General features: G+C 38.1%; 1 protein-coding gene across 1 annotated transcript in view; it reads right to left on the bottom strand.

The window, feature by feature from the left end:
* ROBO2 (roundabout guidance receptor 2) overlaps positions 1–23,245 on the bottom strand; it is a 438,169-nt gene that overhangs the window by 104,473 nt on the left and 310,451 nt on the right. The window contains exons 6-7 of the mRNA XM_058829219.1: positions 15,409–15,536; positions 12,127–12,138 (exon numbers count right to left, since the gene is read on the bottom strand). Of these exons, the coding sequence (XP_058685202.1) occupies positions 12,127–12,138; positions 15,409–15,536 (140 nt within the window). The remainder of the gene's footprint in view (positions 1–12,126; positions 12,139–15,408; positions 15,537–23,245) is intronic.

Raw genomic sequence — 23,245 nt, 5'->3', positions numbered from 1 at the left:
GACTGCTGTCTATGCAAAGTTGTGGGTGGCCTCAAGACCACAATCTTTCTATGGTGCCTAAAGCCTGGGGTCAGGAGACCATCCCATAGACCTACCCTAAGCAGGATGGATGGCCAAATTCTTCTTAGGCTTGCTTGCTGCCCTGGGGGTGCACAGACAGCTCAACAGTAGCAAGAAGAGCATGGCATTTCCATGAGCCTGTCCCTCAAATTATGTAACTGAGTAAATATACAAGGAAGGCAAGCCAAAAGGTTCATCTGAAACACTCTCACATACACAGGTCTCTATTGTAAATCAATAATTCAGAGCTCTAAACAGATATAACACAACTGGATGTCTTGCTGTAGCAGATCTTTCAAGGATCAAATTAAGGTAATTTGGCAGTCGAGGAACAATGAGAAATACACATGCTGTTTCTTGACCTGTTCCTAATTTTTAACATCTCTCACTTTCCTAAGAGCAGAAAAAAAGTTCTTTTTTTTTTTTTTTTCCCCCTTCCTTCCTTCCCCAATCAGACAAGGAAAAGAAATCTGTAGCTCTGACCTGGACTGACCCTATTCTCTATTCTATCTCCCTACCAAGGGGAGTCCTCTCCAAGTCCTCTCCATCATCTGACCAGACTACATGAGCAGATATTTGGCCTCCCAGTTACTAGGTCAGGCTTTCTAAAGATTCCAGCAAACAATCCTGTATAGTTATGCAACAGTATCTTTTCTAGCTTTGCTCTGCAGCCTTAACTACTAGAAATTAGCTATAAAAATAAATGAATCAGAGCTTTTACTCACATTAAATTGAGCACAAAACCAGTTTCTTCAGCCAAACTACTCAGCATTGTAATTTTAAAGGGCATGAAAAACATATTTTTTAAAAAATAAACCTTGCATGCATTTTTTAAAAAATTATTCAAAGATGGAGTTAAATAATGAAGGAAATCTTCATTTTTTCATAGTTTGTTGTCATATTCAGCTATAGCTCTGTTTACAGACAGCCTCTGATAAAAATACCATTGTTTACAGCACTTAATGTTTTCACCATATCAGTTTTATCTGTCAATTTCTAGTTGAACTTGAAAACTGAAAGTTACAGTTAATAATTGCAGGAGTAATTCTTGGTCAAATGCAACTACCCAAACACTGTGACTGTCATCATCCCCAGAGATTGCAGCATGACCCTGCTCAGAGACAGCAAGGCTTCTTTGACAGAACAAGCACTTAGGTTCTTCAATTTTCTTAAAAAAGAGAGCTCATTATGTTCACATATGGATGCTGTTTATAAAGACAGACAAATATTATTACTTCCATTCTGCAGAAGGGTTAAGTGAGATCATGACTTGTTAAAGCGTGGCTTCAGTGGAACATTGGGCAAAATTTATTCAAGCCATTATTGCTGCTCTCAAAGTAGGTGAATTTCTAAAACATTCTGAAAATGTGCAGTTAAAGAAGTAACAGCAGGCTTGACATGCTTCAGCTGTTAAAGTTATGTGGTACTTCAATGCTTAATTCAAGCTAAACATTAAAATCATTAGAAGGATCTGTTGAAAAAACTTACGAAGCAGGAAACTGTGTCGTGCCTATCAGACTATTACGTTTTACTATTTCAGATGTAACATAAACTGGATTGGAAGAAGCAGAGTGGAAAGCCTCTTGCTTAACTGACATCTGAAAGTCAGACAGTGGCTCTAAAATGAAATATATTGCTTGGATTGCACCAGACTAGCCAGAAATATGGGGGGGAAAAAAAAATAAGATAAAAGACCCAATATACTTCTATTGGAACTTCTTTTCTTTTTTTTTTTTTTTTTTTTTTGGGGGGGGGAAATTTAAATAGTACACAGTAAATTAGATTTGATTTTTGTCAAATTATGCTTTGATACTGCATTCAGCAAGCACTGGCTTCAATCAATGTCACACTAGAGCTCTGTTATGCTAATAGATGATATGGAAATCAGATGGTTGAACATGAATAGAAAGCACAGGCCATGTACGAGGGGGCTTTGAGATGAGGGGATGGGGGGACCCTAAGGTTAATCACATCATGTTCAGAACTGTTTTTACAGCACAGAACAGTATTCGACTGCAGGAATTAAAATGGAGATAGGAAAGCATGAGCAGTAGTGAGCATTAGTTATGTTGTTCAAAATGGGAAGAGTGCATTCTGTTGCACTCTCACAGGATGTTGGTGGTTTATGCATGGCTGAATGTATGTCTTATGCTGTTAAAAAATGTCTATGAAGGTAGCTCCTGCTCCAATGTTAAAAAGCTTTTAAAAAAATACAAAAAAAAAAAAAAAAAGCTGCATATGATTTCAAAGGGATTTTTCAGTTCTACTCCAGTCTTAATAGTTAGCAGAATCTCTAATCTGATAGCATGGATTTAATGCATTTCTTCTTCGAACTGCTGCTGAATACTAAAGGTTACACTGAGTCAACAGGAGCTGATAAAGCTGTTAATGCAGAGAAGCTTGCCTGAGACAGAGAGTTCATCCCTTGTAGGTGAACTCTGGTCATCTGATAAGAAATGTGGCAGAGGACTCAGAAGGGGAGGGGAAATTTAATACATAAAAATGTGAATTCATAGCAAAAAAGTACATTGATCCCATATCAAGTACTAGCAACATTTTTTTCCAGTGACAATTTTCTCAGCTGATCTTGTGATTTGGACTTGACATGGAAATCAATGCTCCTACGGGAATTTTATTACCATAACTTGCTCACAGTACCTTCCCCCAGACCAGATGCCCTTGGGTTCATACATTATATTGGTGAGTTTAATTAAAAGTAGATATTGTAGCAAGTTTTTCGGTTTTTTTTTTCTGATATTTCTACTGCAACAGACTGGATCAGTGAATTAAGGCAAATTGTATGAAGTTCAACAAGGCCAAGTGCTGGGCTCTGTACTTGAGTCACAACAACCCCAGGCAGTAATACAGGCTTAGGGAAGAGTAGCTGGAAATTTTCCTCACAGGAAAGGACCTGAGGGTGCTGAGCTGACCAGCAGTGCCCAGGTAGCCAAGAGGGTCAGTGGCACCTGGCCTGTGCCAGCAGTGGTGTGGCAGCAGGACCAGGGCAGGGATTGTCCCCTGTACTGGGCAGTGCTGGGGCCACCTCGAGTCCTGTGTTCAGTTCTGGGCTCCTCACTGCGAGGACACTGAGGTGCTGGAGAAGTGGTGTCCAAAGAAGGGCAATGGAACTGGGGAAAGGTCTGGAGCACAAGTCAGTTGAGGGAAGTGGAGGTGTTTATCCTGGAGAAAAGGAGACTTGGGAGAGATCTTACTGTTCTCTACAGCTCCCTGACAGGAGGGTGTAGCCAGGTCGGTCTCTTCTCCCAGGTAACAAATGATAAGTCTAGAGGAAGTGACCTCCAGTTGTGCTAGAGGAGATTTAGACTGAGTTTTAGGAAAAATTTCTTCACCAAAAGAAGACTGTCAAGCACTGGAGCAGGCTGTCCAGGGAGGTGGTGGAATCACTATCCATGGAAATATTCAAAAGACCTTAAAGGTCTTTTCAAACTGAAATGATTCTGTGATTCTACCAGGGAATATGGGAATTTATTCAAACCTCACTAAAGCTGGTAGAAATTCTCCTATTGGCTTATGTGGACTTTGGATAAAATCCATTAAAAAAAAAAAAAAAAAGTATTACAGGAAATGAGTGACAGCAACAAATTTCAAGGGCTTAAATTGCAGATTTGACAACCTTTAATTACAACTAATTTCAATTGATAGTGAACTGCACATGAAATCCATCATGGAGATTACTTAGGCAAGCTAAAATGATAAAGATGAGGGCTTCATTTTAAACTGGAATTGTTTATTATCCATCAATATATTTCTGTGACTGTTTCAAATGGGGCAAGGGGAAAGATTCTAATTGTAAATATTCTAAGCAAAATTCAGATAATGGTAGGGGAAAAGGCTCTGAGGAACAAGGAGAAACACACTGGCTGGTAAAGTAGCAAGATTCTGTAATACTCAGTTCTTCTTCCAGCAGGGAAGAGACAACAGGCAAACCTAAGGTTTCCACCTACAGTCTTTTTCAGTATTGTACATCTGCAGAAATCAATTAATTTCATTTGAACAATCAAGGTTACAGCTGGTACAACACTCAGTTGCTCCGTCTGGCGCTTAGAGAGTCAGCTGGGTGACAAGATAATGTTGCCTTCCCCAAACTGCTTTTTGGACTTTGGAATACCCATCAGATCTTCTTTTGCAAAGACTATCTCCTCTTTCAAGGCATCTCAGTGCTCCTCTCAAATCCTTACTGCAGTGACAATATTCATGTGGCACCCTCAGCTGCCTTTGATACACGTGGATATTTTAAGAGATCAAACTCAATTCCACTCTTACAAGTACAAATCAAGACTTGCCTGTAAGACATTTACACAGAGGACAGGAGAAGCCTGCAGAGCTCCATGTAAAGTAATACGTATTTTCAAAAGGGAGGTAACCCTTGACACCATCTATGGAATAGAACCAGCTATCTGTAGGATTGCTTTGCTGGTTCCTGATACCAGCTTAGATGACAATTTAAGGCAGTACAGGAACTCTTTAAAGGGGGAAAAAATCAACCTCTACCTTTCTGTGTCATTGGTTAAATTTGTCTGGCAGACATTGGAATTTTAGATGATTTTGTGATACAAATACATAATAACACTGTAAGGTCCTATTTATACACCTTGTAACAATGTTTAGCATTAGCTGTCAAGAACTGCAGATACAAAAGTCTAGAAATTTTGAAAGATCTTTTGCAAGGCGACTATTGCTGATGGAGTAAATAGAGAAAAAAAAAAGTAGGTGCAGCCTCAAACTCCAGAAACATGGGCTGATTCAGCAGTCCTTCCCTCAAAAGTTCAGATCTTAACGGGGACTGCAAGTGATGTGTGGTTGTTAGGACACAAAGTTATTAGTGGATTATTAGCTGTGACTAATGATAAATCAAGGGTGTAGCCTCTGACACGGGAGCCATTACAGAAGATGGAGAGGATGACGGCTTAGGCCTATTACTAAATCAGATCTTTCTTATCAAGGATAAACTAATGGAAGCTAAGGATAATAATTCTCTTTAAAGAGAAAAGACATCTCAATCTTATGATATGCACCAATGATTAGGCGTGCTTACACACAGGGAAGGCAGTAACTTTTTAGCAATTGAGTTACAACGGAGTTATCCAGAAAATAAGTTTCCTCTGTTATTCTGCCATTCCCTAGACGGTATGAGCCTTTGAAACAAATGCATAAATCTCATTTTGTGAATGTTTTTTTGTTTTGGTTTGATTTAACAATGTCCTCTTGATGTCTATTTATAGTGTTCTCTGTTTCATGATTTCTTCTTCAGGTGAATAATTCTGCCACTAAAATGAAGAATGGGTGGGTTGTGGGGATAAGAAGTGTTTCATGGAGCCCTCGACTAGACCCATGACATTATTTTAAAATCACATGTGTGGAGGTGGCAAAGCAGGTCCTTGGTTTGGAGTCTTCTGGAAAGCAGCTTTCCATAGGGAAAGCACAGATAATCCTAGGGAAGCACAGATAATCCATAGCTTGGATATCACCTTTAACACTGACACTGCTTCAAAATTAGCTCTCATACGTCCTGCAACAACAGACCAAATACACAAAAGCAGAAGCACATGGCACAAGTGGGCAGAACTGTTGGCAGATTGAAGGAGAGGAAACACTCTCCTTCTGAGGAAGAAGAATCAGAGCAAGAGGTGGAGAGCCGGGGGAATTATTACCAGGACCAGTTCTCCTGTAAATGTCCTTCACACTGCTCTTGTGTCATGGAAAGGGAGGAACTTCTTTTGTTTTGGTTTGGTTTGTTCCTGTTTTCAGATGAACCATGTATAAACACTACATTGTGAAAAGAGCACACTTTGATCATTTGAGAATGCTAAACCTTCTTTCATACTAATTGTTCTAATTTTCGATTTAAATTCAGTGTCTGAATTTCACATATAACAACATTTTTATCCTTCAGTTGCTCTGACACACTGAAGCAGATAATCTCTTAAAGCATGGAAGCATAAGCATTTTTTACTTCTTTGCAAGAGGTGAAAGAAGTCTAGACAATCAATAAATAAGAACTGCTAACTGCCCTATATATTTTGACACACAGAATCTCTCTTTTATCCCTGGATGACCTGAAAGAATGAAGTGGGATAAACCTGCACAGTGGAAAAAAAATATTTGTTCTCCATTCTTCATTCCCAGGACTAATGTAAATTAAAAAATACACTGAGAATAATTATTAAAAAAAAGTTCAAGTCTGCCTCCTACATAGCCAAAAACATCTACTTTCCATTCCCCCATCCCATTTTCGAGCACTCTGACTTCAACAGCAGCATTTTTCCTGGGCTCCTCTTCCTCTTTGTTTTACAGTACATTTAAATATTTAGTTTAAATAGCAGCCTTAATTTCATCCCAGTGACTGTAGCCTGTTCTCACTTAGTCATATATCTCTATTTTATAATACCTTGCATTATAATACTATATAATAGTATTTTGTATACATATATAGTAGATATATAGTAGATATATACTATATGTATTATATAATATGTATAATACTCATCTCTTTTAAGCAGCCCACAAACTTTACAGATGCTATTGGGTCTAGAAAGTTCTTAATTTAGTTTTGATGTATATAAAGAGAAGGAGCACTGATTCTCTCTACCCAATAACTTCCGTTACTCAGGACTTCCTCTACTTTAGACAATGCCTTGTAATTTTTTGCTTTTTCGCAAGTTCCTGAGATTCAGGGTATACTTTTGCTCAGATCACAAAGAAAAGAGGTGATCTCCTAAAATCTTAACACTTTAGCCTGGTTCCTTATGTAAACTGTACCCTTGGGAGATGGCTTGTGCCACTCTTACCTCCTGCAAGTTTTATAGTCAGAAAAAAATAAAATTAACAAAAAATAAATTTAATATGCCTTGATTCCTTTTTTCAGGGGAGACATCAGGATAGTTAACTGGCAATATGCTTAAAAAGTAAAAGCCCTTGCTGATAGTAGGATTTAATCAAAATAATGACTGCAATCTGGTTACCTCTTACAAAAGACATGAATTCACGTGCTGCAGAGAAGAGCTAAGGAGATGATGAGAGGGGCAAAGAGCCTGCACAGGCACATAAGCTACAGTGAGAAAGGTGACAAATTCCTGGTTTGTTTACCCTTGAGAATAAATAAGGGTGAGAGAAGACACTCTGCTCAATTTGGGACACTGATAAACCAAGAGAGAAAAAGGGAGATAGGAAGAAAAATTACTATTTATTCTGAGTGACAATGTTAACATTCTAGGAATAGGGCACACAGTAGTTCTGCTGTTGAGTAACACTGAGATCACATCCCAGCTGTAAATTGGCTGCCAGCAATAGAGCAAAGAAAGTAAAGGGAAAAGTGAACAGATTCATGTATTGATTTCCACATTCCTCTCAAAGGAAAGGTAACCAATTACTCCTTTTACTGAAAGGAAGGGAAAAGCTAGGGGAAAGCAACACATCAACAGACCTTTTTTGTACACTAAACTTCAAAGACTTATGAATAAACTCAGAATTCAGAAGCCAATGAAATAAGAAAACAATTCCCACTGATTTGAGCATTCTTTGAGAAACTTTGAAAGTTAAAAAATAAAAGTTATGCATTAAACTTCTTAAAACTTCCCCAAGTTTGAGCTCAGCAATTAAAAAAACAGATAAAATAACAGGACTATTGATCACTTCCTTTACTTCCTTTTTACTTGAATTTAAGGCAAAGCAGGTATGCTAAGGACTTCAGATTTTTAGAGTGGCATTTATAGGCTACAAAAAATTCTAACAAGTCATCTCCATATTTTAATCTCTTACTGGTATACAAAGCAATCTGAATTTCATTCTACAGCAACCTTTTATCCTTAAATCTGAAGAATTTCTGACTTTTAAAAAAAATAATGATGCCTTACTCTTTCATTTAAGGAGTCCAAAAAGCCCAATGCCCACTGTTGTCCTTAACCTCTCCTGAAAAATTCTGTAAGTGGTACCAGACAGGCAAGATAGCACATTTTGATATAAATCTGAGATTACTGCAACTGAAAGATGGCATTGTAGCACCAAGCATGATCTCATCTCTCCCATCACACACCAATCCACATTACTGACACTTCATAAATCCTCAGTGTCTCAAGTGAAGGTGATGTGTTCATGAACGTAATAAAAATAAAAGCATTCATTGTGTATAAACTTTCCCTGCTAGAGTCAGAATGAAGAAGAAGGAGAATTTTTTCTCACTTACCAATCTGAACCATCTGAGTAATGTCACAAAACCTAATACAACTTTCTATAAAATACAGCCCTTTCTGTTGTTTCTCATGCTGCACCACTCTTAACAGACCATTAAGTCATGCCAGGCTGATTTATGTCATGGAAACTTCTCAGTGCAGATTGAAATGCATCATGCAGTCATATTGCACTTAAATGCCAATAGACTGTCTTTAATTGAAAGGAAATTTGGAAAATTCATGGCAGGTGTCTTAGCTGTCTGTCTCTTCACCATCATGATGGGGAAGTTCAGTTTTTGTACTTGGTCTCCCTTTAGTTCCTTAACTAAGTAAAAATCCTTCACTTCTATCCTGGTGGCAAAAGTATCCAGGTGTTTGCTGCAAGTCTCTTCTTTTTGGGAAAATGAGCCACAGCACATGACAAAAAACTAATTAAACCTGACTTACTGCAAAGCAACTGACAAGTAAAGAACTGTATTTTCACTTAGCTGAAATTAATTTGCAAACTGAGCAGTACTCTGTCATCTGAATGACTTTTTGTATTGATAAAAAAACATAACTGGGACATCAGACAGATCTTCACAGATCTTCCATTTGAAGTCCTCCATCTCAAAGCAGTACAGTAACTGCCTTTGAAAAGAGGGTCAGTGTTACTGAAACTTTTGGGTTCTTCCCAACTATTGTGCTTCTTTCAGCAGCTATGCTCCTGCCCAACTGCCATAATAAATACAGCAGAATGCAAAAATGAGAAAATTCTAACTTGCTCATCTGGAAAATCTGTCTAATGAGTGAAATAACTGCAGAAATGGTCTAAATAGGGATAAATATCTTGTTTCCTAAACCCATCTGTTGTAAATCCTGTCAGAAATCTTTTCAAAAGGTTATAAATAATCTATTTTAGAAACAGGCAACACATTTATTCCTAGCAGCAAATTCAAACATGATGAGTAATCTGGAATAGAGCTTTTAAATTCACCAGCTGCCACCCACCTCGGGCAGCACCATGCCTCATTTTGTCTGTATAGACCATATCTGTGTAACCATTTCTTAATAAGTGCTTGAACCCAAGATGGTCACTGGTAATCCCATTCCTGAATTTTTCACTCAAGCTGAAATTAAAATAAAAATATCACGTCTAACAGAGTACAAATATTTGAAAAAACTGACAAGAAAACTGACTAGAAAATGAAAATTATTCTGTTTGGAATACAAAATACAAATTTGAACCATTAAAAATCTATTTCTCTATCCTTCATTGGAAAAAAAAAATGTTTGGTCTTGTTTAAAACCTAATAAAGTCAAAACATGTCTGCTTTGAATTGGAGACGGTGATGGAAGATAGAAGTACCTAGACAATTTTCTGGTGTCATGAAAGAATATAAACTTTTAAGTGCTTCCCTGTACTTTAACATATACATAAATATACAAATATACTTCTATTTAAATGTCATCCTCTTAGAAAGCTGTGAACTAATTACATGAAATAGTGTTTTCTTTAGCTTTCCTTAGGTAAGGAGAGGTAATTTTGCTCTGTATTCCAGTTAACTTCCTGAACAAAAAAATGCTACAAGATTTGACTCACTCTTCTTGTTAAATAGCAATTTTATTTAAGATTATTTGGGTTTCTCGGTGGAGAGGGAAGTTACTTTGGTTTGTCTTGCCAAACTTTAAGTTTCCATAAAAACAGGATGGGTAGCCACCTTCTTTGCCTAGTCTTGAATGAAATAGAGATAGGAACTGCAGAAATTAGTTTCATTGCAGGTAATTAAACAAAAAAAATCCAATACAGGTACAACTATCACTGTCTTTCCACAGGTACAGGATTAGATAAAAGTGGCTGGCTCAGATCTGCTTTTACACAGCAATCCCCACATACACTTGTATGGGAGTTCTTTGTCAAACATCTTCAGGGTTAGGCTTATTTACTCAACAATCCTTTCACAAAGTCACAAAGATTATCACTAAAATAAATAATTTGATAAAGACCATGTGCCTATATAAAAATTATTTCAATATCAACCATTCTAATTTCAGTTTCCTGAATAAAATCTGTAGAAGAATAAATTTCTCTGTCACAGTTGCTCTCTTTCAACAAAATAAAATAGCCTAGGCAGGAAATATGTGGAATTGACCACTGCACATTCACACAATCATATATCTGGACATAAAGTAACTTGAGCCCAAGACCTGCTATATAAGCTTTGGAGATGGAATCAGGGATGACTCAATGGAGAGCCACCTGAAAAATCTTAAAAAAAAATCAGTGCTGTGAAATGAGACACTATCAAGACTGCTGAAACCTATCATTTTCTTGTGAATCTCCAATCATTTATTTTATGTAGTTTTCACAGAGCTTGAAACAGTCTGTTCTTTATGATTTTTTTTTTCCTTGCCTGTCTTTTAAGAGTCAGCAAAATGACAAAAAAAAAAAAAAATCTACAAGCAGAATACTTTAAATCTTGTGGCATTTCTTAGTGAATGAAGAAGCACACTAAATTCACACCACATTTTCTAAGCAAAGGAAAATTTTCTCACGAGTTTACTGCAGTTTTACACTTATGAAGCTCCTGGGAGCGAATTACTTGAGAACCAGCCTAATGCCAAAATAATACAGTAGTGATTTGGGTTTAAAGCTTGCTATCAAAATCCCAGATGGAGAAGAGTAAATTTCTGTTCTGTACAGGGAATTCTCCAGGTGTGGATAAGCCATGCTATGACTGTGGAGGTATCTGGCTTGGTTCCACGGATGTTAGTTCAAGCAAGTTAATAAGATGGGATCACCCCAGTTCTGGAGACAGAGGCCTAACCTGGATTTTATCTTTAAATTACTCCAATCTTGCTTCCTCCAAACTTAGAACAGCGAAGAGCTGAGATGAATTCAAACTCACAAACTTTAGTCAAACACGTATCTAACAAAAGTTTGGACTAAGACCAAACCCCTCATTAATCTCCATAAACACCAGTACTGACTTTTTATGCTAATCCAAAAAAAAATCAGAGTAACCATATTATTATTCTAAAAGATACATTTAAATACAAACTACAAATATCAGAGGAGCAATGCAGCTCATTAAATTAAATCCATGTAGGCACAGAGTAAATATTCATGAAAGAAAATTGACTTGTACATTCGGGATACTTCTGAACAGCAGAAGTGGATTTCAGCTCCTGACAGTTGCAAATTTTCCATTATCCTCAGTAAGATTTTTATGCATTTATGGAATTTCAAAGGCACAGGAAATAATAACATTTTCAGTGTGAGAATTAAAAACGTAGAGGTTGATCAAAACAGTCTGCATCCTATACAGTGCACTCCAAACTGCACTCCAAGATGACCCAAGGGCAGAAATCAGTGATGAACTTCCTCAGCAAGCACAGAAATCTACTCCATCCCCTCTTCAATTTCAGGGCTTCTTCATTTCAGAACTCTTTGAGAGAACAAGAAAGACGGGACATGCAAAGCCTGTGCTTTTACTGCTGTGCAGGAAAAGCAGGATGAGCTGATTGTTCAGGGCCTGGGAGGAGCTCACCAATGTCAACACAATCCTTTCCGTTGATTTCAGTGGCTTTTACACCAGGCCCAAAACCAGACCAATAAAAACATCTAAATGAGTGATTTTGGCTCGGTATTGGCACACCCACCCCATTTCACTGATCAGCACTTGGTGGTGATTTGGCAAATGTGCTCGTACATGACACAGTAGGAAATACAACGTTTGGAAATAGCACTTTGTCAGACAAAACCGCTTGCCTGGTGTTAGACAGTTACAGCTATTAAGCGCTGGCTGCTTATTCCAGCCAGTGAAATGCTGCTGCAAATGAAAGATGAAGCATTGCATGAAGCCATGCTAAAATGGATAGAAGGATGGTTACTTACCAACGGGGCGAGCTGTTGACATTACAATGGTGTAGTGAGAACATAAAAAGGAAATTAAAAAAAGAAAAGAATATCTGTCAGAATGCATGACGTGTAATGTTACTCTCCACTATGGATACTACCATGATTGCTAACCCCTCAAATGGCAGCCTAAGGCAAATGTTCACTGCTGTTATTGTTTAGTCACGTGCCACTATCATCCCATTTGCTTGAGCACAGCATCTGAACAAGCTGACTGAAACCATTCTCTGAGAAAAATTTTTATTATCTTCGCATGCCATCATCAAGTATCATCGTTAATGCCTGATAAAAAAAAAATTGCATTGCATTAGCACAAACTTTTAGATCCCAATGAACACATCAATTTAAGCCTCACACTGCCTAATGTCACGCAAGGCATTTGCTTTCTGAGTCAAATACCAACTGAATTTTAAGCATGACCAATCAGTATAACAGTAAGGGCTACAGAAAGCCCAGGACAGTTTTTCTCATTCAATAATGGGCATGAGAGCTTACAGCACAGTGGTTTTTCATCACTGACAGTGCTGATGAAAATATAACAAATGGGCTGAAATGGCCACAGGGACTTCAATCCAGAACCTCCCAAATTACTTCTTAAGGTAACTTCTACTTCCTAAAAAATTGCTGTTAAATGATTGACAGGTTAATACTGTTTCAGGCTGATATAGAGATTGAAAGTTGCCGCTGCAACAAGTGAATTCTTGGTTATAGCAACAGCCCTTCATTATACTTGTGCTGGGGAAGAGAGCTGTCAGTCCCTCTGCTAATAAAATATAGACATCTCTTTCAGAAGAGCTGAAAATTCAGACATAAAATTGACTCCAGGTTGGATCTGTGTAGGCAAAGCTTCCCTTATTTTATCAGCAGCAATAATTACACATTTCTGAGCAATGGCACGATTCATTTTTTTTCTTTTTCTTATTTTTAAGAAGATTACCAGCTCTGTGTGCTTATGTACAGGCTAAGCTCAAATGTAAGACATGCAAATCCAGAGGTAACAGAATTTGCAAGGGCCTTTTTGGCTCTCAACCTTCCCGTGGCTCTGTCCCCATTTTATTTAACTGTGTCTAGTCTAGTTTCTGTTCTCACCCATCATCTCTTGGAACACTTTTTGGCTTCCAGTATTATGGACACATTCCTTCTCCTGCAGAAAGATGAGGTATAAGAGTGATATGCATCTTTCCAAGAGAGAACATGGAGTCTGGGTCACAGAAGTCAGATTCTGCTGCTGTTTGTGACAGTGTAATGCAATTTTCCTGACTGCATCCCCATCCTCCAGTTTAAGAAGATGGAGATGTGAATGAGGGAACTAAGGATTATGTGGTTGTTGTCAGGTGTGCTGATAGAACTACATGACACCTGCAAGGTCCAAGACACTCTCAAGGTAAATTTTGAAATGCTAAGTGGTTTTGCTCCTTTACATGACATGGTAAAACCAGTGTCAGACAACACTGTTAATTAAGAATTCAGAATTGAGGCTTTCTTTAATTAAGAAGTCTATTGTTCATCATCCCTTTAAAGTCAAAGGGAGATTTGTCCGTCCTTTGTTTTCACAAAATTTAGAGTAACAGTTTTCTCCAATGAGTTTCTTGTTTTTTCTCATTTTTTTCTCATTTTCTATCACATCCTGAACATGTTGTATGTTTCTAATACCATGGCTTCCTCTGTATTGAATAAACATTATGTATTTGACTGTAAATGACAAACCCAGGGGGAAAAATATGCAAGATAATGAAAACATGCTTTTAGTGGGGGAATAATCAATTAAATTACACATTTCCTTGAGTTTTTCTCCCTTTAATTTCATTGGGTTCAAGCTTCGGTGATTACAAAGGATTTTTTTGCTGGGTTCTAGCTGTTGTTTATGTTACAAGTCAGGGTAGCAAATCTGCAAGTCTTGCTCCAGTCATGTACACAGTGGACACAGTTCTAGGAGTGTTTAAAGGCCAGGGAATTGGTGACCAGAATTACTGGACTCTGTGATCCTGCCTGTGACAAAGGAACAGAGTGAGACTGTTCCTGGGAGTTGGCTGTGGTGACTGATTTTCCCATATTACAAAAGGGAAGAACAATCTCTAACACACCTATTTCTTCAACTTAAAATGGGAAGAGCCATATTGTCACAGTCTAAAGTGAACACTGAGGTAATATTTCAACAGATTATCACATCACTCTCTTTTCTTTGTTACATACGAACATCTCATCTCCCCCGCCCAACAAAGCCACTCAGTGGCTTTTTTTTTTTTTTTTTCCCTTTGAATTCAGCAAATTAAACTGAACTGTGTCCATGCATTAAATGGATGGAAATGGAAGCTGGCCTCTTGGGTCAGTTGACCCCAGTTCTAATAAAGCAATCCATTGAGACTTTGAACATTTGATTTAATGTGTATGAAAAGAGGAGGACAGATAAAGCTAAAAATGTTTTTATTAACCTTTCACAGCTCTACTGAAAACCGTCAGCATGCACCACTAAACTGTGAAATAGTGTCTGCATGATATCCATTGTGCCAAATTGCTGCTTATCTTTTGGAATGAAGTAATAACTATTATATTCTATTTACTCAGATAGAAATATTAGCTTACAAACTTTTTCTCTCCCCATAATCTTTAGAATGTCTATACTGACACGAAGATATTTTGGCAACTCATTATTCCACCAGCCTTAAAACCTCCTTACCAAATCAAAGAGCAGCACATAACAGTGAGTGCATACTAGAGACCACAAATATTTTAGGAGAGAATAATTAGATTTTACCTTGTAGCACTTAAAAAATTTAATTAGGATTTTCTCTTTCCTTTGGCTATGGCTTATTTTTTGGATAAAGGGTAGTGGTAGAGAGCTTCATTATGGCAGAGCTAATCCCATAATAATATTATCTGTATTATGTTTGTCATTAATAAATATAGTTACTCTTCATACTTCTTAGAGAAAGAAACGTGACTAATAGCCTGGACTGATGGCTCACATATTAATGTCTATGCCCACGGTTATGTAGTGCTTGCTTATGCATATATGCATCTGCTCTTCAATAAAAACACATTGGGACAGGACTTTAACTGCAGGGGGATCTTATCCCACTGAAATCAATTAAAATTTTGCATGAGAAATCACCAGGATTTCACCTGCGCTGCGGATCAGTGTGGCAGCCACCATGGCAAGGGGTGTGTGGAAGCCAAACAACGGCAGGGAAGGCTGTGGCCCATCTCACAAAAGCAATTATCCGTGTAGGACGCACGCCCTGCCCCTGTGGGAGCACTCACCTCGCACGGTGAGCGTGGCAGAGGCTTCCACCTTTCCAACCCGATTCTCAGCGATGCAGGTGTAGGTTCCCTCATCTGTGCTCATGGCTTTCTTAATGCGCAGCGTGTAGTCGTCTTTGATGTCATACCTGTGGCACAGCAAAAGAATGAGAACTCTTTTTGTGGGCAACAGAAATGGACAAAAACTATCACCTGGAAAACGCCAGTCTAAATCTATCTTGGGAGCCAACTTTGGAAGATAAAGTATTATCCAGCATTAGATAATTCCACAAAGCATTAATCTTCATGACACTTTTATTGCGCTCTGCATTAGTTAGAAACTTTACATAAAATTAGTATTGCTATGTTCAGTATTAGGGCTTTATTAATAATATAATTCACTTTGTCCTTGATCTAGAGCAATAAGATAAAATTAAGGTATCAGACATCAGTTATCAATACATGACAGCTCAGGTTTATCATGCCTTTAACTATGTGAGCTACACATTTTTACCTTTTGCTGATTTTGAAATTTCATTTTATATACAGTTTTCCCCTAGAGCTGCAATCCCTTAGGGAATGGTGAGCGTGTTGGTAGGATCTCACACTACCCAATTGCAAACAATAAAAAATATATTCAGGCTCTGGAAGGTGACATTTATTGAAGAGGCACATTAAAGGAGATTTATCAATTTCACAGAAATACAACAAAACGATTCAATAAAGGTGGACAATGACATTTTCTCTTTCCTAAAAGAAATTAGAAACAATTCAATTGTGCTTTGTCCATTTCTTTGTTTCTACTTCTGAAATAATTCTAAAACTATGAGAATGTATAAAACTTAATTAATACAATGTACCCCAACATGCAGTGAACTTTTATTCTCAAGGCATTTAGATTGATTATACCCAGAAAAAAATTTCCAGTTAAATTGTTATTATCCTGCAGAAGTCACGCTTAACAAAGTATTTTAGGCTCCGATCCAAAGCTCATTAAAGTCAACAGGAGATTTCATGTTGTAGAAAATGTGTTTGGTTCCCAAATCCTAGTTCTCAGCATAGATAGTTTACCCTTTCAATATAATTTTGTTAAATTATTTTCAACGTTTCTTCTCGATGTCATACATTAAGTCACCTTGAATCTAGACTTGGCTTCAGATTCACACGTATCAGTGAAATAGGAACACAAAACTAAAGACAGATCAAGACTTCAGGAGGTGTCAAAACTATTTCTCACTGTATACATAGCCATAACATAATTTTAGAAGGACTCATTTACTTTCTTTTTGTCATGTCATTAAAGGCCTTATAGACTTGCACAGGAAACACATTAAAATCTTATGGGAAAGCACCCTTAAATGTTTGGATGAATAAGAATGCAATGCAACAAATCAGAGGAATGTTGTCAAGCTCTATGAGCATTTTTAGATCCTTTGGGAACATGAAACTTAACTTTTTTTGTGTACATAATGTGCATTGCTATTGGTTCCTTTGGTATAGGTTTGGAGAGGGAGAGCTGTGTTCTAACAGACTTCAAAGCATCTTAACTCAAAGATCCCATATGGTGAAACATTTAAATTTCTGTTAGGTCTAACTAAAGCTCACAACATCAATTACAGCATTCCTAGCACTTCCAAGAACAAAAAGAAGTCAAGATATTTTTTCACACTCATCACAGTACTTCTTTCTATATTCAGTAGGTCCATTCTATCAATTAGCAAGAAATAATTTAATAAAGACAAATTTGAGGCTAACCATTCTGCTAGAGTTAACATAAGCACATATAATACCCATTTCCTTAGGAGTTACACTTAATTGTATGTATATGCAGTACCCCAGATTAAACTGATTAATAAGAGATATGCCAAGGGGAAGAGTAAGTAGATGACATTGCAAACTTCAGAAACTTGTAGGGATAACTTTTTTGCCAGCATAGTGCCATTGGTAGTGGTGAGGGGGCAGGTAGTTATGATATTAGAGAACTTAATATGCACTTTCTGGAGAACTACACATCTACTACAACTACATTCAACAGCCACTAAAGAACATTTTTTATAGACTGCTCACAAATTATGTCATTTTGCATGCTGTGCTGCATTAGTCAACGGTAAATAAAAATCACTGTTTTCATAAGACAAAAAAGGCAAATTGGCCCCCTTAAAAATCTCAAGAATATGACATTATCCCACAACGATTTGTCTTTGGTGATTGCAGAGACAAGAGCAAATGCTTATTTTCTTGACAAGAGGCCAGCTCTAGGAGGCTGAAAATGTAAATCTGTATTCAGCTCCTGTATGATGAGCAAACTAAGATCAGTTGTCACATAAACATGAACTGGATATCGGAATCAGGGCTATAAAGCTGGGCAACAATTAGCCATCTATGTAATTGATTTTTTCTCTTCGTACAACAGGTAACATCACTGTTTCACTTTATGCTGCGGAGAACAAAACAGCCAGGCAGCAGGACTGTATCTGAGAGAGGGGCTGCCTGAACTGGGATGCAGGCAGGCTGGGACAGGGAGCTCCAGCTTGCTGTGGGCTGCAGCTGACTCACTCTGCTTCCTGTCACGGATGTGCTGGTGCCGGCATGCCAGCCAGCTGCCTCCGAGGCTCCAGCAGCCTTTATCCCTGCACCTGCCAATCATGCACATTGTGCCAAGGCTGCTGGGTGGAGGAGCCAGCTGCATGGCATGCCAGGACGTGGGGTGGTGGGCACAGCCATCAGCTCCCGCTTGGGTCACCAAACGGAGGGTGGCGTAGACACGTCGCTGTCATGGTCCAGTTAACAATTACTTCAAGGACAGGTTCATCTCTCCCAGTCTGCTTCTCCAACAGGCAATACTTTTGGAGCACCCTGAGAGAACGTGCCATCTAGCAATTAGATTCATACATGGATGGACCCGTGGGGCGCTAGAACCATCTGCTGTCCTGCAGTACTGATATGCTGCCCGTCAGTCATCTGTTCCACACCCACTGTCCCCAGAAGTCACCACAGTTCAGTGAAGAGCTTTGGCAGATGAAGCAGGCAGGAAGGAGAAAGGAGGAAAACTGGCTTTTAGCCTGACCCACAGCAACACAAACAAAATAACAAGGAATGAAGACTGAACATCTTTTAAATTTCTCAAGTATCCACCTGCTCAGCCTTGAACAGTGCCTTGTCTCTGTCCTAGAGCCTCAAATCCCCATGGCAAGATGTTTTCACCTCATTTTCTGTGGGAGTTCACTCTCATCTGGATTAGTGCTTCTGAATGAGGAGCAGGGTCCTCTCTGCTAATACCAATCACAGTGAGCTTTTACCAGGCTCCTGAATTGATGACAGAATGGCAGAAAACCCGGGTGCAGTGGTTAAATTGCTCCTTAACGTTGCCAGTACATGAAGAAGGCTATGTCTTCCAAATATGTGTAGTCAAGGAACAACTTGTGACATACTGCCCAAATATTGCTGATCCTACCCAATTAATGCAGCATTGAGATAAAACCACAGGGCATCAGACATCAGTTTCACATGTTTATGGACATCTAATTGATTTTAAGAACTTCTCTTTGTTAAACATTTGGAGGTGCTTAACCTTTTGGTGCAGCTGAGACTTCGGCCATCAGACTGAGCTGGAAGAGGTCTTTTAAACAGCCAGTCAGTCTGTGCCAGATATAAACTAGCCACTTTTGGGCACCACGTTACATAATTTCTGTTCTACAAGTAATAGAGCAGGTCTGCCTTTAATTAAGCAAAGAGGAAGGGGCTGGCAGGGGACTGGCAAGGAAAAAAGAAAGAGAGAAACAAGAGGCATATGAGAAAACACTGCTGGTGAGGAAATTCTAATAGGAATTGGGTGATTTTGAGTGAAATCTGGCAGTCTCTGGCACATATGAATGCATTCATTGTTGCTAGTTCTGATTAATGACAGTTGTACAATAGTGTGCTGACAGTCACTGCCATAGAGACACAATTTTTTTTTTGATATGAAACACTGCTGAAAATGCAACCCAATCAGATTTGGCCCCTGAACAACATGTGCTATCATCACTGTACTGTGAATTGAGATTGATTGGTAACCAGCTGTGACAAAGTGGGAAAAAGAGCCTTGTCTTTTTCAAGAAAAGAAAAGAAGAAAAATAAAAAACTGAATTGTGTCAAAACCATTACCATCTGCTCAGCCAAACAGCAAATAAAACAAAACACACTAACTGTTTTTAAGTATCACAAATTAATGTACTGAGGTTGAATTCATGTGTTAACTTAAGCATCTAAGAATAAACTTGAATTGAACTCATTTTGCCATAGCTGGATTTTTTTCCCCACATTTGGAAGTGTATCTGTTCATACTCAGCCATCAATCTTCCTCATTATTATCAAATAAAAAAAATAGACAAAAAAAATCACCGAATTTAGATATATTTAACAATAATTTTTGGGGTTTTTTTTGCATTTGATACACATTTTCCACAGTGTTTCACAGAACCCCTAGTTTCAATATTTTCAAAAATGTGCATGCAGCTATGCATAAAAAATGCACCTCTTTTGTTTTTAACATGCACAGATAGCAAAAATGCATCTGCAGCTGGAGCCATGACATTCCTAAAAATCCAAGTAGGCCTAACTGGTAATACAAGGATGTACTCGCTTTAGCAGTGTATTTTAAACTTCACAGAATGCACTGCTGACCTTGACAAATCCAACTCAAAAGTCTTATTTTTTGCTAAAGGGATATTGCAAGAGGAAAAAGCCACATCTAAAGTGTTAAAAAATGATGCCACTGGGTTAAAAAAAAATTGCATTGATTTAAATCAGGTATACATTTTCATCTAAAACATTATTGTAAACAAAAAAAAATATTATATAATAAATTAGAATCTTTGTATGTACACATTATAAGCTTGACTTTTTTTTTTTTTTTGGAGATGGCACATAAATGACTTTGCTCGATTTTCTTTTGCCTGTTTGCCAGACTATTTTGCAGAACACGCACAAAGCTTCAAGATTGCTCACAACACCGATGATTAGGGAGCCCAAATAGAGAGATGCTACTGGCCAAAACCAGGGAAAACAGGAGGTAGTTAAGGAGGCTTAAGCTTCTGTCTCCACTTCTGTTTTGTGGTGCTGGCACTTCAGCTCCCAGCATAGTGCCACAGCTTTTCCCTGGCTCCTGCACTCCCTGTGCCAGATGGAGGGAGCCAGAGGGAAGCTGCAGTGAGATGGGAAGTGTGAGCTGTTACCTGCTTCAGGCTTGTGTGATCCAGCAGCAGAAGGGAGAGCCTCCATGCCCACTGGCAATGCATATCCGACACAAGCTGAGTTTTTTCACTTCCATGCCATGCACTGGTAAGTGGGAGAAGCCAGAAGCCCAAACCTATATGGGTAACAGCTTTCTGGGGGAAAGATAGAGGAGTGTCAGGTTTTATTTCTCTAGCAAAACCTGAATCAGCAACAGTTATGGATATATTTGTGTGCACTGGTCTCAAATTACTCTGTTGTGCCCCTGAAATCAAAAGATGCTTTTTGCTGGGTGGTTTTAAGACAATGCTTACAGCCATGATAAATAGAGCTACCAGGGAGTTATCTCCAAGGTACTGACAGGATGGCTACTCATTACATCTACATGTCCAGACACCCATTTATTTTTTGGCTCTGCCATTCATGCCAGAGAAAGGTAGAAGACAATCTTATATTACTTTGAATTTCTTAGTGTGATGCGTATTTGCAAGCTGTAATATAAAATGGTTTCTATATTCTGTATTTCCTTATTCTATACAACAAACCAGGAAAAGAGCTGTGTGACACTGGCCACTATTCACTATTGTGACTTTTCTTCAATTATGCTGATGCAGGTTCTGCTTTAGTCCAAAATTTCTTATGGGTTGCGATCTGCAGATTATTTCAGTCTGTTAGAGCAGACACTCTCAATTGCAATAAAACCCACGCTGCACTGTACTTTAAAGGAAAACTTCCAATAAAAAGATCTAAATCTCATAAAATATGTGTACAACTGTTACAGTTACTGGGCCAACATTGGGAAACCATACCTGTGTCCAAGGAAATAGTGCTTTCCAAATTATCTGGACGCATTACACTCCACAGCACTGCTCTTACATGCAGGCAGGTATGACTGCACATACAAATGTGTACTGTCTTACAAAATCAGGAGCCACGTGCTCAGAAGAGAACCAAGGAAGAAAACTGAGACTGCTTTTTGATTCTCTTTGAAATAATTTGGAAACAAAGAGCAGTTAAGAACAAAACACATGTCTGGGAATCAATGACACCGCAAATCCTGTCTAAACTTATGTAGGTTCTATCCTTTACCTCTACATCTCTGCTTGCACATGGAAGTGTACTCATAGGGAATTACCACATGGTAATTCCACAAATTACACAAAATGGGCTTCTGATTTGATTTTAGTTCCAGACAGAGCTCCACATTTCAGAAACTGGCGCGTTGGTGGAAGTATGATCTAAGAGACCTCGTAATCACTTGGCATGGAGACCTATCCTCCCGTCACCAGGAGTAGTCCTTTCCCTCACAGATGAGATACATTTGTCAGGCACTTGGGGAGATTTATATTATTAATGCCTTTGTCATAAATTCATCCCTCAGAAAAGTACCCTTGATGCTCAGAGTTATCTGGTTTCGTCCATTTCAGCTTTTGAAAAATTTAAATGTTACTGCAAGGACTGGAACAAAGTAACAAAGTAAAAAGATCTGAGCCCAGACTGGCATCATGTGCCCACCAAACTTGGCTTGACACATTTTCTTAACATGAGCATGCAGATCACCAGTAGTTTGAAATAAACAGAATTTGCATTTGCCTGTTTATTGTTATTTGCCTAAAGCATATGAAAGATTACTATAAAGTTGTCAGAGAAATGAAATATTTCCTAATCTGTATTTTAAATCAGTAACCAACCTTGAAGTGCTAATTAAAGATGAAGTCATGTTAATGTTGTAATGAAAATGCCTTCAATACTGCAGTTGAGCCAGCAGTCATATTCTTAAAAATTACATTTTGCTAGTTAAGCAATTATCAACATGGAACTTACAGATAGGGACTTTAAGTGGTTTTTAGGCTTAAAACTTTACCATTAAAGTGTTTTCACTGACAGTGTAAATTAATTTGTTTTTAACTCAGATGACAAGTTTTGTATCCCATGAAGACATGGAATATCTTAGAGGAGAAGAAATCCCTGCAGGCCAGACATTCCAGTAGCATCAGTGGTTAGAGCTCTTGAATCTTACTCCCACTTGAATATAACTAACAACATCCTCCTCCCTGTTTTCCTGAGGCTTTCATGGAAAAAAAATTAAAAATAAAAGCATCGTTAACAATCTTTACTTTTTAATTCTATGATTTTAATGGTTAATATACTGATAAGAGAAAAAAGTCTACCTTAATAATCTAAAAATTATAAATCCAGTATACAAACCATGTGATTACTAAGCTTTTATACAGTATACTTCGCTTTTTTGGATACTAAAGAAATATTTAAACACCAGTAGGAGTATTTATAATTAAATTGTGTGTTGCATTTCACTGTGTCCCCTTTCTGCAAGACTATTTTTTTATTGCAGCCTTCTGTGACTGGAAAATTCAGATAAAACCATGTTTGAGGCTACTAAAACTGGCACTAAATTTTGCTTCTGAACTCTTCTAGTGACTTCATTAATTCTCTGAAACTTAACTATTTTAGGCTGCAGAATAAGAAAGAATAAAAAGAAAGAAGAACATTCTTTCTGTGAAAATACTGCAATCACTGTCAGTGATCACTTCATAGATCACCAATAGTTCACACAGTATAAAGAGAAAACATGCAGGCAGGAGTGCTAGTTGACACAATTCCTTTATGGTTGCTGTCCACGGAG

This window comes from Poecile atricapillus, chromosome 1 (assembly GCF_030490865.1).
Source record: "Poecile atricapillus isolate bPoeAtr1 chromosome 1, bPoeAtr1.hap1, whole genome shotgun sequence".
Classification (NCBI taxonomy): Eukaryota; Metazoa; Chordata; class Aves; order Passeriformes; family Paridae; genus Poecile; species Poecile atricapillus.
Note: the sequence above shows the minus strand (reverse complement) of the source record. Positions and strands in the feature narration are given on the sequence as shown.